Source organism: Megalops cyprinoides, chromosome 11 (assembly GCF_013368585.1).
Source record: "Megalops cyprinoides isolate fMegCyp1 chromosome 11, fMegCyp1.pri, whole genome shotgun sequence".
Classification (NCBI taxonomy): Eukaryota; Metazoa; Chordata; class Actinopteri; order Elopiformes; family Megalopidae; genus Megalops; species Megalops cyprinoides.
Window position 1 is genome coordinate 30,101,804 of NC_050593.1, and position 17,500 is coordinate 30,119,303.

General features: G+C 54.1%; 1 protein-coding gene across 1 annotated transcript in view; it reads right to left on the bottom strand.

Annotated features, from left to right (window-relative positions):
• LOC118785491 (bone morphogenetic protein receptor type-2-like) overlaps window positions 1–17,500 on the bottom strand; it is a 64,773-nt gene that overhangs the window by 6,275 nt on the left and 40,998 nt on the right. The window contains 7 exon segments of the mRNA XM_036540180.1: window positions 1–8; window positions 120–267; window positions 828–988; window positions 3,485–3,599; window positions 5,464–5,694; window positions 5,809–5,900; window positions 6,078–6,185. The exon segment at window positions 1–8 is cut by the window's left edge and continues 129 nt beyond it. Of these exon segments, the coding sequence (XP_036396073.1) occupies window positions 1–8; window positions 120–267; window positions 828–988; window positions 3,485–3,599; window positions 5,464–5,694; window positions 5,809–5,900; window positions 6,078–6,185 (863 nt within the window).

Genomic DNA, 17,500 nt, shown 5'->3' on the forward strand with positions numbered 1-17,500 from the left:
GGTCTCCCCTGCGGGCGGAGGAAGAACGGGGGGGGGGGGGGGGGGGGGGTGTTAAAACCGCAGGTCCCGAAAAGAACGGCACAAAGACTCAGGGGTGAGGCGCGGGGCACCCGGCTCACCTGGGAAGAGGTCGGTGCAGCGCATGAAGATCTCCCAGTAGATGAGGCCGATGGCGTACATGTCCACCTGCTTGAGCGCCGACTCGCAGTCCCGCAGGTTCACCGCCCCCTCCAGCACCTCCGGCGCCATGTAGCGGATCGTCCCCACCTGCAGGGGGCGCAGCGGTCAGAGGAACATCCCGCACCCGTCCAGCCCGCCGCCGGGAGCGAACAGTGTGATACAGTGGTTAAAAGCATGGAGCAGTGGGTAAAACTGTGGTGCAGTGCTTAAGCACATGATGCTACGGTCGAGAGCACTGTGCACTGCTTAACAGCGTGACACAGTGCTTCAGATTAGGATATAATGCTTAAGAGTGCAGTGCAGTGCTAAAGAGTGTGGTGCGGCGGTTGAAAGCGTGGTGCAAGAGTTAAGGTACACGGTTGGCACCACAAGGTTGCAGGTTCCATTCTTAGGTGGGACCGGAACATACTGCAGCTAAACGTTTAATCGCATTAACTATTTATTTGTGCAAATAAAAGGAGCCAGGTAATCACTGGATAAGGACGTGTATCAAGCAGAGGAATAATGTACTGTACCAAAGGACAGAAACTGCAATACCTGACAGGGCTGTGGCCTCAGAGCCCCTCTGCACAGCGCCCCGAGCTCAGGACAGACCCGGAACCGCTGCGGTTCTGCGAGCCGGGCCTGGGCTGGACTCAGCCTCTCACCTCGCTGATGGCGGCGTTCTCCTCCTCGCCGGGCCGCACCAGCCGGTTCCCCGTCAGCTTCATGGACAGGCCGAAGTCGCTGATCACACACGTGCCGTCATTCTTCACCAGCACGTTCCGGCTGTTCAGGTCCCGGTGCGACACCGCCGGCTTGTAGACGTCTGTGACAGAAGAGAGCGCAACGTTACATTACACTATTGTCATTCAGCAGACGGTCTTATCCAGAGGGACTTACACAGGTTACAATTCTTAGATTTTATCCATTTATACAGCTGGATATTTACTGAAGCAATTGTGGGTTAAGTACCTTGCCCAAGGGTACAGCAGCAGTGGGAATCAAACCAGCAACCTTTCGGCTACAAGCCCTGCTCCGCCGCTCCACCACAGCGACTCCTGGTTAACTCACAGCCATACTAAAATCTATCTTTGGTCAAAACCCACTAGGTGACAGAAAAGATGGAAAGATGGAAACCACCAAAAACCTCAAATATCTGGGAGTGGAAAAGATGTCTGGGAGCTCTTTTGTGGTTTTCAAATCCTCTTAAGAGCACATACTTAATATAACGTCTCAGTCTATTTCAGGCCCTCTGTGGGAAGACCTCTCCATCTCATAAAACACAGACTGGTCATATGTTATTAAATCTATGCCTATCCCTCGGAGTGACCTTCTTCCCAGCCTCACTGCTGTTCCTTTAGGCACCATCCTCCATGCCTCGAGCTGCTAAATGAGATCCGCTCTCTCTGCTGCTGCTCCGCGATTCCTTTGTAAACAGCGCCGTGCGGCATGAAATTTGATTGATTGATGGCTTCCGCGCGGTGCTTCCCTGGAGGACAGCGCGCTCATTATTCCACATTACTCCACCATGGGCCATCTGCACGCCGTTTAAATCAGGCTCGTACCGCCGGTCTTTTTCTGCGCGCATTTCCTGCCCTGCAGCGCAAACACAGACGGCACCAGAAACATTTTCGGACAGATGTTTCTCCTCACGCCGCGTTAGAGCCGACCGGCTCGGCCGCCACTAGAGGGCGCCGCTGGAGGAGCGGGCCAGACGGAGGCCGCTGTGTGTGCGCTCTCGTCTTTCTCTGAAGTTTAGGATCGGAATAAGCGAGCCCCTGGGAGCTGCAGGCCTGCGGTGTGGCGAGTACGGCGCCGTGCTCTGGCGGAGCGCCGCGCTGTCTTTGAAAAACAGGACAGAAAAAAAGGCACAGACACGACACGTGTGAGGCTTCCAGCGCTGCTTTCTGAGAGAGCCGATGCAAAAGAGCAATTGTGTAGCAATGTAATGGTGAGAAAAAAACAACATCCAGGTTCATACTATTTAACCAAGTTTCGCTTTTGAGATTTCCCCGCAGAATTGCTCTCTCAAGATCTTGTCTTTAAAAAAAAAAAAAAACCCTGCAGAGAGCTGAACAGCAGAGTGCGGCTGTTACTATGACAGAGAGAGTTTGAGAGAACGTGTCTCTGTGCTGCTCCCGGCTGCACTGATGCAAACCGGCACCCGGGCGAGACGGGGTGACTAATGCAGCGATGAATCATGAAAAATGAATAAAACCCACGATTCATATTTTACAATGTGTGTCGTCTGACCCAGATGTGCACACATTAGCCTCCCCTCCCCCATCCCTGCCCGCCCCGCCAGAGCGTGGGTCCCGCGTGTGTGTGTGTGTGAGGCGTGTGTAAGCAGACCTCTTCCTGCCCTCGGACGGGAACGGGTTTTTCGGTCGGGGCGTTGAGGACACGCGGCAGGGGGTTGCTTCGCCACCTGGCTCCAGGCCGGCGCAGGCTTCTCAAAGGGCCGCCATTTTGTCGGGCGGGAGTGGTCTGTTTATATGCGTGATCGTTGGGAGACAGCGTTTGGAAGCTAAAAGCATGTTTACGCTTCCCGATTTCCTCATTCCAGCAGGCAATTTCCTCCCCCCTGCTCTGTGTATCTGTCTGCCTCTTGGTCAGCTTGTGTAAGTCGGAGGCATAAAGCACAGAAACGCAGCACCTCTCTGGCTCTCTCCAGCTGTGACTCGCGGTCACCCCTGTTCAAAGAGCCCACTCTCACTGTGTGGTCAGACAAGGGCTGTCCGTGCAGGAGGCCAACCCTGCAGCTGCTGCAATTCAGCCCAACTTACTCACAGCATGACTGTATGCCGCGTTTCACCAAAGGGAAGGTTAAAAATGTGTATTTGTGAGTGGGGAGATGTGTGGTAGTGTGTGTGGTAGTGTGTGTGGTAGTGTGTCTGTGTGTGTGTGCGTGTGTTCAGGTGTCAGTGTTCAGGCGTGTGTGTGTGTGTGTGTGTGTGTGTGTGTGTGTGTGCGTTCGTTCAGGTGTCAGTGTGCAGGCGTGTGTGTGTGTGTGTGTGCGTGTGTGTGCGTGCGTGTGTTCAGGTGTCAGTGTTCAGGCGTGTGTGTGTGTGTGCGTGTGTTCAGGTGTCAGTGTTCAGGCGTGTGTGTGTGTGCGTGTGTGTGCGTGTGTGTGTGCGTGTGTTCAGGTGTCAGTGTTCAGGCGTGTGTGTGTGTGTGTGTGTCTGTGTGTGTGTGTGTGCGTGTGTTCAGGTGTCAGTGTTCAGGCGTGTGTGTGTGCGTGTGTTCAGGTGTCAGTGTTCAGGCGTGTGTGTGTGTGTGTGTGCGTGTGTGTGTGTGTGTGTGCGTGTTCAGGTGCGCTCACCTCCTCTCAGCAGCTCGGTGTGCAGGTAGGCCAGGCCGCGGGTGAGGGAGTGGGCCATGCGGCAGCAGCTGGCCCAGTCGCCCGTCTGAAGGCTCAGGTAGCGGCAGAGGGAGCCCTGGGGGGGGGGAGGAGAGGAGGGGGTCAACACCAGGGGAGAAACTGCAGAGCGACAGTGTGGCTTCACACCGCGGAGGGGGGGGACCCGATCGGAGCTCCACACACTCAGAATAAAACGGCCAGCGAAACCCATACCGCTCCCGCCACTGACACAGTCACGCCGCGTCGTCATGGCAACTATCAGGCTCATTTCACAGCGCTGAGATTTCTGACAAAAAAGTAATAACATTATTATTATTCCACAGGAGCGCTGAACCTGCTCTTCGGTACCTTTTAGTGTGTCATTTTATCCTGGCAAATTCTTTTACTGCTGTCAGGTTTCCTGGCAAAGATCTCGAATTAGGAACTGCATAGACACGGTTTAACAGCCTATTTCACTGGCCTTTTCCTATTCCAGTTAGCAACTCCCATTACAGTGGCAGAGGCTTAGCCAGTCGCTAGCATTTCTAGGGCTGCATTTTCACCTGCAGCTGAATAACATGACCTCATTTAATGACATATAAGATCACTTTTTTCCCCCTTATTTTACAAACTGCTTCTAACAATGAATTAATTTCCTACGCTCTGTACACAGTGCTCACTGAACTGAGCAGTGGAACCTAACATTTCCGTATCTATAGCACAACATCGCCTGGGGAAATGCTACAGAGTACAGGATCCTCCTTTGTCTATCAGACAAAAGACACATCAGACGGGTGTCTGGGTAATTACACCTTACACAGGAATGCAGGGCAGGAGCAGACGAACAGGCCCGAGCCTAATAAGGCAGAGTGTGTCAACAACACTGCGTGGATACTTTCAGGGGAGACACAGGAAGAGAGAGAGAGAATGAGAGGGTGTGTGTGCATGTTTTTGTGTGTGCTTGAGCGTGTATGTATATGTATGTGTATGTGTGTGTGTGCATGCAGTGTGTGTGTGTGCGCATGTGTATAATCTCAGACCTGAAACTCTTGTTTGTGTGTGTGTGTGCGTGCACGCGTACGCGCATAGTATGTGTGTGCGTGCGTACAGTATATGTGTGTGTGTGTGTGTGTGTGCGCGTACAGTATGTGTGTGTGCGTGTGTGTGTGCGTGTGTGTGTGTGTACAGTATGTGTGTGTGTGCGTGTGTGTGTGCGTGCGTACAGTGTGTGTGTGTGTGTGTGTGTGTGTGTACAGTGTGTGTGTGTGTGTGTGTGCGCGTACAGTATGTGTGTGTGTGTGTGTGTGCGTACGTACAGTATGTGTGTGCGTGTGTGTGTGCGTACGTACAGTATGTGTGTGTGTGTGTGTACAGTATGTGTGTGTGTGTGTGCACGCGTGTGTGTGTGTGTGTGTGTACAGTGTGTGTGTGTGTGTGTGTGTACAGTATGTGTGTGTGTGTGCGCGTACAGTATGTGTGTGTGTGTGCGCGTACAGTATGTGTGTGTGTGTGTGTGTGCGCGTACAGTATGTGTGTGTGTGTACAGTGTGTGTGTGTGTGTGTGTATGTGTGTGTGTGTGTGTGTGTGCGCGTACAGTATGTGTGTGTGTGTGTGTGTGCGCGTACAGTATGTGTGTGTGTGTACAGTGTGTGTGTGTGTGTGTGCACGCGTGTGTGTGTGTGTGTGTGTACAGTGTGTGTGTGTGTGTGTGTGTGTGTACAGTGTGTGTGTGTGTGCGTGCGCTGGGAGGGGCTCAGCCGGAACCCTGCAGTGCAGAGATTTTTCTCAGGTGAGGGAGGGAGCGAGAGAACGTGAGGGTTTTTTGATACACTAAGCGGACGGAAAAACCGGAAACCCAAGCTGGGTCTGAGCAGCTGAACATCGATCCGAGGCCGGATGAAAGCCTGCCCCTCCGCTACGGTAACGGCACCCCCTCCCCGGCGGCCCCAGCAGCGCTCACGTGAGGGTAGTACTCCATGACCAGCAGGTACTCCATGCGGCCGTCGGCGGTGAGCCGCTCGTCGCCCACGATGAAGCGGGCGATGTTGTCGTGCTCCAGCAGCGGCACGCGGTAGATGGCGCGCTCATTGATGAAGTTCTGCCGGTTGGCGTAGGTGAACACCTTCACCGCCACCGGCCGCTCGTCCAGGGAGCCCTTGTACACCGAGCCGTAGCGGCCTCGGCCAATCAGCTGTGGGGAGAGAGAGAGCCGGGTCAGACGCTGAGAGAGCCACACTCTAACAGGTTCAGAAAGACACTCTAACGGACAGAAAGATGGCGGAGCAGCAGGACAGACGGACGGCACCTCGAGCAGCTTCAGGCTGTCCAGGTCCAGCGAGGGCTCTGACGCCGCCGCCTCCATCATGTCCATGTTGTGGAGGCCCTGCTTACGATCTCCTGAGATAATACACACACATACACACAGAGGTTAGAGCTCTGAGACTATACACACACACCCACACACACACACACACACACAGGGTTACACGTATGAGATCACCCACACGCGTGCATGCACACACACATGTGCCCATGTACGCCCACGTCCCTGTTCGAATCGCCACGGCAACCCACCTGTCAGCATGCGGTAGCCAAAGAAGAGCGCGACGATGAGGATGGCCACTATGGAGACGGACGCCAGGGCGATGACGATGGTCTCCTCCCGGTACAGCGGCCGCGGGTCTGGGGAGAGGAAGAGGAGCAGGGTGAGGCACAGGGCGAGGCACAGGGCGAGGCACAGGGCGAGGCTGCGGGAACAGCCCAACTCCAGCAGCATGTGCTGCACCGCAGCGAGAGGACATCAGGATTTACCTACCAATCAGGACCCAAAGTACGTACAGCTAACGCACATAAAAACTGACACCTATAATAAAGAAAAACTGCAACAGCAACAAGTACATTATTGTCATCAAGCATACACTCTTATCCAGAGTGACTTACATAGGTTACCGTTCAAACCATTTATACAGAGGGATCTTTACTAAGGCAATTGTGGGTTAGATACCTAACCCAAGGGTACAACAGGAGCGCCCCAGCAGGGAATCGAAGCAGCAACCTTTTGGTCACGAGGCCAGCTCCTTAACCACTACACCAAACTGCTGCTGCCCCCCATTACAACATTAATAACATTAGTAACAGTATAACACCGGTAGAATAATGAAGCTGTTACAACACAGTTGGTTCATATGGTGGCTAACAATGAGTGGAAAGCTATACTGTCTCTGGCCTGTCACTTTCTGTGCCCTTTCGCTGACAGAGTGCCAGCTCCACCTGGGACACAGAGCCAGGTGAGGCCTGCGTGTGTGTGGGACTGAATCTAACCGCAGCTCACGCGCACGCCCTCCACACAAACAGGCCATGTGTGCGGCCTTCAGAGAAACTCTGTCACGCTCCAATACAGTCCGGTGTCCCCCGCGCGTGTCCCCTCTGTCCCGGGACCTCTCCCCGTCTGCGCCATCTCCCGGGACCTCTCCCCGTCTGCACCATCTCCCGGCCCGGTGTCCCCCGCGCGAGAGCATCCCCTCTGTCCCGGGACCTCTCCCCGTCTGCGCCATCGACCGGCCCGGTGTCCCCTCTGTCCCGGGACCTCTCCCCGTCTGCGCCATCTCCCGGCCCGGTGTCCCCCGCGCGAGAGCATCCCCTCTGTCCCGGGACCTCTCCCCGTCTGCGCCATCGACCGGCCCGGTGTCCCCTCTGTCCCGGGACCTCTCCCCGTCTGCGCCATCTCCCGGCCCGGTGTCCCCTCTGTCCCGGGACCTCTCCCCGTCTGCGCCATCGACCGGCCCGGTGTCCCCTCTGTCCCGGGACCTCTCCCCGTCTGCGCCATCTCCCGGCCCGGTGTCCCCCCCGCACGCGTCCCCTCTGTCCCGGGACCTCTCCCCGTCTGCACCATCTCCCGGCCCGGTGTCCCCCGCGTGCGTCCCCTCTGTCCCGGGACCTCTCCCCGTCTGCGCCATCTCCCGGCCCGGTGTCCCCCGCGTGCGTCCCCTCTGTCCCGGGACCTCTCCCCGTCTGCGCCATCGACCGGCCCGGTGTCCCCCGCGCGAGAGCATCCCCTCTGTCCCGGGACCTCTCCCCGTCTGCGCCATCTCCCGGCCCGGTGTCCCCCGCGCGAGAGCATCCCCTCTGTCCCGGGACCTCTCCCCGTCTGCGCCATCTCCCGGCCCGGTGTCCCCCGCACGAGAGCATCCCTCTGTCCCGGGACCTCTCCCCGTCTGTGCCTTTGCCCGGCCCGGCTCCATTTCCCTCCCGCCACCCGGGGCGAGAGCCCGTTCGGCGGCCTCACCCACCCGTCCCAAAACGATGAGCGCTACAACATGCTACGCTAAGCGATTCTGGGACACCACAACACAAAGCAGTTGCAGCCTGGCCATTGAGTGGGATTTGTATTACAGGGTAAAGGCAGCTGTGTATCATAGTGGTAAGGAGCAGGGGTCATAACCCAAAGGTTGCTGGTTCAATCCTCCACTGGGGTGCTGGTGCTGTACCCTTGGGCACCCATAACCCACAACTGCCTCAGTATATCCAGCTGTATAAAAGGATACAATTGTAACCGATGTAAGTTGCTCTGGATAAGAGGGTCTACTCAATGACAGTAATGTAATGTAAAATAACGCGGATCTCTGAGGCTCACACGCAGTTCCAGAATGTTAAAATCGCTCCTCGTGAAACGTCCTGAAGTTCACCTTTGAGCCGGCTGTGCGGCACTCCCTTTACGGGCATCAGCGGGACAGCAGCGTACCCAGAGTGCAGCATCCTCACACAGCACCGTCACCACGGACACCAGAGCGCTCCCAGCGGGGTGACCAGCACGCGCACGCACCCGCCGAGTCAGCATGACAATGGTACATTTTACTTACAGAGCACTTATTAATCTCAAAGAGCAGCGCAGAACAGTACAGAAAGACAGGGCTTGGGACCTCACGACTCTGCGGCTGAATGCCAGAGCTCACTCCCCAGCTGCTGAGAGAAACGTGCAGAGGTTTTTCCACTGCAGTTAGACAAACATGTTACTTCTGCCCGAGCAGTACGTGACCGGTGGCATTTACTTCCCTCGAAAGCACCCCCCCCCACCAACGCCTCCCTCCTCCTCCAGAGAGAGGGCCATGGAGGCCACAATCAGGCACACACACACAGACAGACACACACACACACAGACACACAGACACACACACACACTCACACACAGACAGACACACACACAAACACACAGACAGACACACACACAGACAGACACACACACAGACAGACAGACAGACACACAAACACACACACACACACACATAGACACACAGACACACACACACACTCACACACAGACAGACACACACACAGACGCGCGAGCGTACACACACACAGACGCGCGAGCGTGCGCACAAACACTGCTGTTCCAGTGTTTACATGTCCTGGAGCCAGACCCATGTCGCCTGGAGGCTGACTGTCTACACCGACCCCCCTCCCCCCTTCCCTCCCTCCCTCCGACTCCTCCTCCTCCTCCTCCACTGCGTCCACCATCCCCTCGTTCCTTTCATTCAAGCCTTCCTTTGTTTTCTGGCTCCATCATCTCTGTGTGCTCCTACACCTTCATTCATTCCTCCCTACCATTCTCTCTCTCTCTCTCTCTCTCTCTCTCTCGCTTTCTCTCTCTCTCTCATTCACTCCTCAGCTTAAAGGAAGACCCCAGGGACCAGAAAAAAAGCCTCTCTCCTGCTTTCTATATCTGACATATGGATTCTTGATAATATCTGATCAGTCACCCCCCTCCCAGTGACACCTGCTCCTGACCTCAGAGGCAGGAAGGAGCCACACCCTTATGCAGACAGAATTACATTACATTTAGCAGACACTCTTACCCAGTACCTTACCCGAGGGTGCCACAGCAGTGCCCCAGAGGGGAATCGAACCAGCAACCTTTCAGCTATTAGCCCTGTTTCTTTACCACTATGTCACACTGCAGCCCTCTCAGAATATGGCTGAGAGGAGATATGGGCGAGTGGAGGTCTACATGGACGACACTGTGGAGAGCCGTCCTGACTTTCGCCCCCCCTCTGCACGACAGTCTACAAACTTAAAGTCACTGAGCGTCTGGGTGAGCCCTGCCAGCTGCCGTCACCATGGGAACAAATATCTAACTGCCCCCCCTCACCCCCACCCTACAGAGCACTCTGTCTCTCAGTCTTGCAGTCCCAATCACCACCAACACACACACAACGCACAGACTCGCCTGCAGCTACAGGGAGACCACGGCAGGGTCTGCCTGTGTGGGAATCCCCGGTTCTGAGAGAGAGAGAGAGAGAGAGAGAGAGGGAACGACAGAGTGGAGAGAAAGAGGGGCTGGATCCGTGCTGTGACAGAGGACAGAACCATCGGAGGGAACAGATGGGTAGGGGCGGGTCTCGCCGCGGCCAATTCAAATTCAAATTGAGACGGTGCTTTATTGGCACGGCTGCGATGTACAGTCTTGCCAAAGCGGGGTTAGGTTACAAAAGGGACATGCAGGAAACAGTGGCATGAGGCAGGGGTAACACTCCACACACCTCTTCATATTCCACACACGACCCTCACAGGAGACGGAGGGACGCTGCTGCCTCACCTCTCCGAATCCCCGACGTTGAGTAAATGTTTCACAGCTCCGTCTCACCTGATTCTTAGGAAGGTACACAGAGAGAATCGATACACACTTCCCAAGGCCACAGTGATTCTGCTGATGCGCTCACTGCATGGAAATTTCCCTCCTGCTCACGTTGCACCAACTGCCTCTGTGGCCCTGTGTGTGTCTGTCTCACTCTCTCTCTCTCACACACACACACACACACAGACACTCACACAGACACTCACACAGAGACACTCACACAGAGACACTCACACACACACTCACACACACACACACGCACACGCACACGCACACGCACACAGACACAGACAGACACAGACACAGACACAGACACTCACACACACGCACACGCACACGCACACGCACACGCACACGCACGCACGCACGCACACGCACACGCACACAGACACAGAGACACTCACACAGAGACACTCACACACACACACACACAGACACAGACACACACACACACAGACACAGACACACACACACACAGACACACACACACACACACAGACACTCACACACAGACACTCACACACACACAAACACAAATATACGGACAAACTCATACACTCAAGCCTGAGCGCGCAGGTATGAACACACACGCGCACACACACACAAATACAAATAAATGGACACACACTCATGCATGAGTGCACAGGCATGAACACACACACATAGACACACAGACACACACACATCAACCCCTCCTCGAAATTCCTGCTAATTGTATTTGTGTACCGTGAGTAAGTGTGTTTTCTGCTGAAAGGTTAAGGGCAAACAAGGTGACGCTAATGAGTAAATCACGGCCATGTTTACACTTCCCCTAACCGCGGGAGAGCAGCAGGCTCCGGAGCAGATAAGCAGACAGAAATAACAGAGCGCAGATAGACAGGCAGAAACAATGGAGCGAACGTGGCCCCGGCTGACCCGGACAGCGGTGCCGGCATCCCCACCTGCTCCCGGTCACTGGCTCGGTGACAACCGCGGCTCTTATCAGCGGGAATCACAGAGCAGCCTCACCAAGCAGGGACAGACAGGCTGCACACGGCAGACACACAGGAGGAAGACTCTATCCGCACCAGCCCACTGAGCCGGGGAGAGACGGGAGAGATCTCTCACACACACACACACACACACACACACACATACAGACACACACACACATACAGACACACACACACACACACACACACACACACACACACTAACACCAACAGTGACACACAACACACACACTAACAGTCACACACTTTCTCACCTACTGTTACACACACACATGCGCACGCACACACGCACACACACACAGACACACACACAAACAGACAGACACTCACTCACACACACACCTGCTCTCCGACACACTTATCTGTTATCCACACACATACACACACCTGCTCTCCCACGCTCTCTCACGTACCCGTTTTCCCACAGCCTCAGCTGCTCTCAGATCTCTCGCACGCACGCACGCATGCACACACAGAGGAATGGCTGCTTGTGACAGAAGTATGTCACACAGCCCTGCATCTCTCTGAATCACACCGTATAGTGTGACACTACAGACCCTGATCTCTCAGAACGAAACCTATCACAGCCTGCATACACACCGCAACATACACCGCTGCCCTCCGTCACAGGTCACTGAGCCTGCAAGCCGACACTCTCCCCGCCTGCACTGCACCTGCACAGGTTACCTTACCTTACATTACATTAAAGGCCTTTAGCAGATGCTCTTATCCAGAGCGACTTTCTTACAATGTTATCCATTTATACAGCCGGATATTTACTGAGGCAACAGTGGCTTAAGTACCTTGCCCAAGGGTAGAGCAGCATTCCCCCATGGGGAATCCAAACCGGCAACCTTTCGCTTAGGAGTCTTGCTCCTTAACTGCTATACTACACTGCCGCCCATGAAGGCATACTCACGCTGGAGAGCACAGCCTTCAGCAGCAGCAAGACAAACACAACACTGGCTTACCAGTTATCATGCAAGATCTGTATTATAACATCTCACTCTGCAAGGGTGGCAGAGCTTCTTTGGGACATTCGAGGACAAAGCCTGCCAAATTTCAAAATGGCAAATAAATGAATAAATAAAGACATGTCAGCACAAGTATGTTTTTTTTCCCCATTTTCTTCAACATTTAATTATGTCAACATTAATTAATAAATTTCTTTCCACTTTCATATTTTCTTCTAATATATTAATTTCTGTCAAGAAACCCCCAAGTGGACAGAGCTGACATATGGCATTATGGGACTGTAGCAAAAATTAATAATTTCTGCAAAGCACTTTTAATTCATTTTCCATGAGCTGGATCTTCAAGCTCCATACAGCGGTCGAGTACAGAAGAGAGATGCATACACAAACGACATGCTGACTGTCAACATTACATGACATTATTGTCATTTAGCAGACGCTCTTATCCAGAGCGATTTACACAGGCTCCAATTTGTAAATGTTATCCATTTATACAGCTGGATATTTACTGAGGCAATTCTGGGTTAAATACCTTGCCTATGTGTGCAGAAGCAGGGCCCCAACAGGGAATCTTTGGGTTACAAGCCCTGCTCCTTACCACTACACTACACTGCCACCCACTTAGCAGATGCTTTTATCTAGAGCGAGTTACATAGGTTACATTTTTATCCACTTACACAGCTGGGTCTTTACTGAGGCAATTGCAGGCTAAGTACTGTGCCAAAGGTAAAAAAAGCAGTGCCCCAACAGGGAATCGAACCAGCAACCTCCCGGTCACAAGTCCTGCTCTTTACCACTGCAACACACTGCTGCCTGATTGGTAGAGCGACTGAGGCGGTGCAGAGCAGGAAGTGAGGTCTGGGGTTCTCCTTCCCGCCGCTGCTGCGCCAGACGCTCTTTCTCGCCGTCGCGGTCACGCCCGGCTGGCGTTCTGGAATCTTCCCATCAGCCGGCAGCCGCGCTGCCACTTCAACCCTATCGCCTTTCAGAGACGAGACGAGACGAGACGAGACGGGCCCCGCCCACCCGCCCGCACGCACCTGAGAGGCGAGCTCCCCGCCTCCCTTACCTCCAGGGCGACGGCGGAGGAAAGACTTGCGTCCGAGAAAAGGGTTGCACTCATTTACATTACATTCATTCAGCGGACGCTCTTATCCAGAAAGACTTCCAGCACAAAAGAACAGCAGCCATTCAAACTGAGGGAGCAGCAGTTCCTCCTGTCACTCTCAAGGTTCTGGCACTTCTGAGGCGGCCCCCTCCAAGGCTGGTGCACAGGCGTGTTTTAGGGTACCCTGTTCCCGAGAGGCCGCAGGAGGTGCTGGGTGTTCCCACGCAGGGTCCGTTAAATGACACAACAGCCTGACCTCTGACCGCCCCCTCCCGACTCAATCTCAGATACAGATTCAACTTTACTGTGTGAAGTAACTGGACACTCGGCATCTGACGTTACCCCTCAGAGACCGATTGAACCTCTGTGTGAACTCAACTTCCCAACAGTGCTTGTAAACAGTGAGAAAGATCAGTGCGGAACAGGACATGATTACGTGTTAGTGTTAAAACCCACCTTCAGATTTGTTTAATGTAATGTTAACATTAGCATTATGATTCTGATGTGATATCCAGGTGTCACTGCTTCTGCCATCACCATGGTTTCGGGGAAAGACAGGTATATTTTTTTCCTGTCACTCTGGATCTGTCACGATGAGCGCGGAGTGTGTCCCACACACACCCCCCCCACTCGCTCATCCTCTCGCTTGCTGGCAGACCGGGACGCAGCCTCTGTGCTATCAAACCAAACAATGCAAGTACTGTCCCTTTATTTATGACATTGTCATTTAGCAGATGCTCTTATCCAGAGTGACTTACACGGGCTACAATTTTATCCATTTACACACAGCTGGATATTTACTGAGGCAATTTCGGTTAAAGTACCCGGCCCAAGGGTACAGAAGCAGTGCCCCAGCAGGGAATCGAACCAGCAACCTCTTGGTTATGCGTGCTGCTCCTTTCAGCTACACCACACTGCCATGAAACACTACTGCAGCCGGAGAAGGACAGCTCTCCGTGTGCCACTCTCCCTTAAGCCTGCCTGTGGGGCTGCAGCACTGTGCTTCCACTATGTGACACCGGGGACACACAGACTGAGGGTGACCCTGTCCCGTCTGGACGGATCAATACCCACCCCCCGTTCAGGACGGCCCCCACCACCCCACCCCGCCACCCCAGGCAGGGACAGAGGCACAGACCGTGTTTGCCGAAGGTCCGCGTGACCTTGGCCATCAAACACGGAGCGCCGCGTGATTGAGGAGCAGCTCTGAAGGTCTGCGCTGAGCAAACGTAAGCGCACTCCCACGATCCTGCGTCAGCGAGGCGGGAGCTCATGCGCGCAGAGAAACAACACAAGACAAAAAACAAACAAACATCAAACACAGAGCTCGCAGCTCCACCTTCAGAGAGCCTCACAGAGAGAGCGAGGGCTCCTGCTTTTCACTGGCAATTACAGCACAACTGTTATATAAACACGTAAACTACTCCTTGTGCTGGATTGTGTATCTCCCATCTGTAACCTAACTTCACACATTGCAAAGTCAAACCCCCTCTCCCACACACACACACACACACACACACACACACACACACACACACACACACACACACACGCACTAAATCAAAATGACGGATCTGGCAGACAGATCTGTGTGGCGCCAAGGCTGCCTTTAATCTGAATGACATCCCATCCTGCAGAGGCTGCCCCCACCCACGCAGACCTGGGCTTCAGCAAGCACTGAGCATGCTGGGAGGTGAAGTCTCCAGCTTGACATTTTGAAGTGCCTTTGAATGAGCTCTGGACTTCAGTTCCCATCAGCCCCTCTGCCACATGTCCCGTGGCACTCTGCCAACTGAAAGCAGACTGGCTCTCTGTGGGTAGATACCCATAAGTGCTGGTCCCAGATCAGTTCTGCCATTGTTTTTATGATGGTAATTGCTGGAGAGGTAGGAGCAGATTAGCTGACCAGGGATCAGTGCTTCCAGGCACTGCAGTCACCGTTTTCCGGAGCCTCCAGTGGGCTGTGCAGCCAGGCGCTGGCATGCCCGTGGGGCCACACGTGACGCTGGGCTAGACTCCATTCTGTCTGAGAGCCGCCCACATGTCAGCACAAGCACAGAGAAACAGACACAGCTCACACACACACACACACAGCACACACAGACACACACACAAAGCACACAAACAGACACACACACAGACACACACGGGCATGCAGTCATTAAGAAAACAAACTGGAATGTCTGGATGTGAGGCCGGGGCGGGGCCTGCTGTAACGCTAGTCCTCTTCCTGGTGTGCCTTTCTAACCGAGGCGAAGCGCATTTACTTATTAAATATCACCTTACACGGAACCCGCTCCCCTTGTGACCGCAGCGGAAAATCAATATAAAACAAGAGAAGGAGTCATCTGACAGCACAGGTGAATGAGGAGGCTCTTACTGGGGTTTTTACTCCTCTGTCCCTCCCTCTGAAAGGAGCCCGGCCAGGACACGGGTCACACCTGCACCTGTCCCTCCTGTGCCTATTCAGCTCATCAGCGCCACCATCAGCCCGCGCAGTACCAAGCTACAACACTACATGGGTACGAGGCTATAACGTATTATGTTACTGTCACTTAGCAGACACTGGTACCCAGTCTGTTTGCGTGCTTTACATAAGTTTCAATTTTTACATGTTATTCATTTACACCGCTGGATATTTACTGAGGCAATGCTGGGTTGAGTACCTTGCCCAAGGGTGCAACAGCAGCGCCCTAGTGGGGAATCAAACCAGCAATCTTCTGGTTACAAGCCCTGTTCCTTACAACTATGCTACACTGCTCTCCTAGGCATACCCACAACACACATGCATTAGGCTTTAATCCTCCCCACTCTCATTAATGATGTAGGCAGCAGGACTGTAAGGTACAGGGAAACACAGGGTCTGAGAGAGGGCTCCTCAGTTCACTGTACTGCACTCCGCTCCCCAGTGACACACACGCACATACACACAACCACGTCCGCAGCAGCTGGGTCACACAGGATTACCTCTCCAGCAGATACTGCCTGTAAATCACCCCTACCCAAAATATTTGAAGATATTCCATTCCCTTCCCTGCCACCCACGGAGTGAATCCCTTTCCGCCAAACGCATCTGTGCGCCCCGGCCCCACTGTGCAGAGAAGCCGCAGCATGCAGAACGCATGCAAATGAGCTCAGCTCGGTTCAGAGCTGGGCGGAACCAGCTCCTCAGGACCCACAGTGGGATGAGAGTTTGGGGCTTGTGTGGCACCGCAGTGGGGCTCAGGTCCGCCGCACTGAGGGCAGTTTCCCGTGCGCTGAATGGGGTCGGCGGTTACCAGGAGGAACCGGTCTGATTTGGCACACGCTACGCCTCACCAGCGAGCCTTGCCCGCTATGCTAATCGGAGACCGGGACAGCTTCTGATTCAAATCTAGGCTGATGTCACTTGTTGCATTTGCCTAGCAACACTGGGCCTGCTAACGGAGGTGGCTGGTTAGCTGCGGCAGACAGTGTAAATAATAAATAAACTCCACGGTAAGAGGCTCAGAATGACGCCATGCCGTCCGTGTCAGCCGGATATCATGTCCTTTATGCTCATCGAGGTATGTGACCGTTTCCTACTTTTGGGAGGGTCCCTTTGCAGACTTGCGGCTCGGCGTGTGGGGCAGGGCAGGGCGGGGGCGCTGGAAAGCCGATTCTAATCCCTCCCCCCTTCTCCGCTCTAACTTGTGTTGTGCACAACCGGCCTCTGTTTACACTACAGCTGCTCAGGCCTCATTCCAGCACTGACGGGCAGGGCCAGCGGCTGTGTGTGTGTGTGCGTGTGCGGTGTGTGTGTGTGTGTGTGTGTGTGTGCGCATGCATGGTTTGTGTGTGCGTGTGTGTGCGTGTGTGCGTGTTTGGTGTAATCTGTGTGTGCATGTGGTTTATGTATATGTATGCATTTTGTGTGTGTGTGCCATTTATGTGTGCGTGTGTGTGAATGTGTGATTTGTGTATGATATGAACTCATTAAGAATCAGACGGTAAAATCAGACAGACAGTAAAACCGTGCACTGCGGAGACATGCAGGAGCCAGTGCAGATATCAGCACCATCTCTCCTCCCCCACCGCTGCAGAAACCAGTGCAGATATCAGCACCATCTCTCCTCCCCCACCGCTGCAGATATCAGCACCATCTCTCCTCCCCCACCGCTGCAGATATCAGCACAATCTCTCCTCCCCCACCACTGCAGAAACCAGTGCAGATATCAGCACCATCTCTCCTCCCCCACCGCTGCAGATATCAGCACCATCTCTCCTCCCCACCGCTGCAGATATCAGCACCATCTCTCCTCCCCACCGCTGCA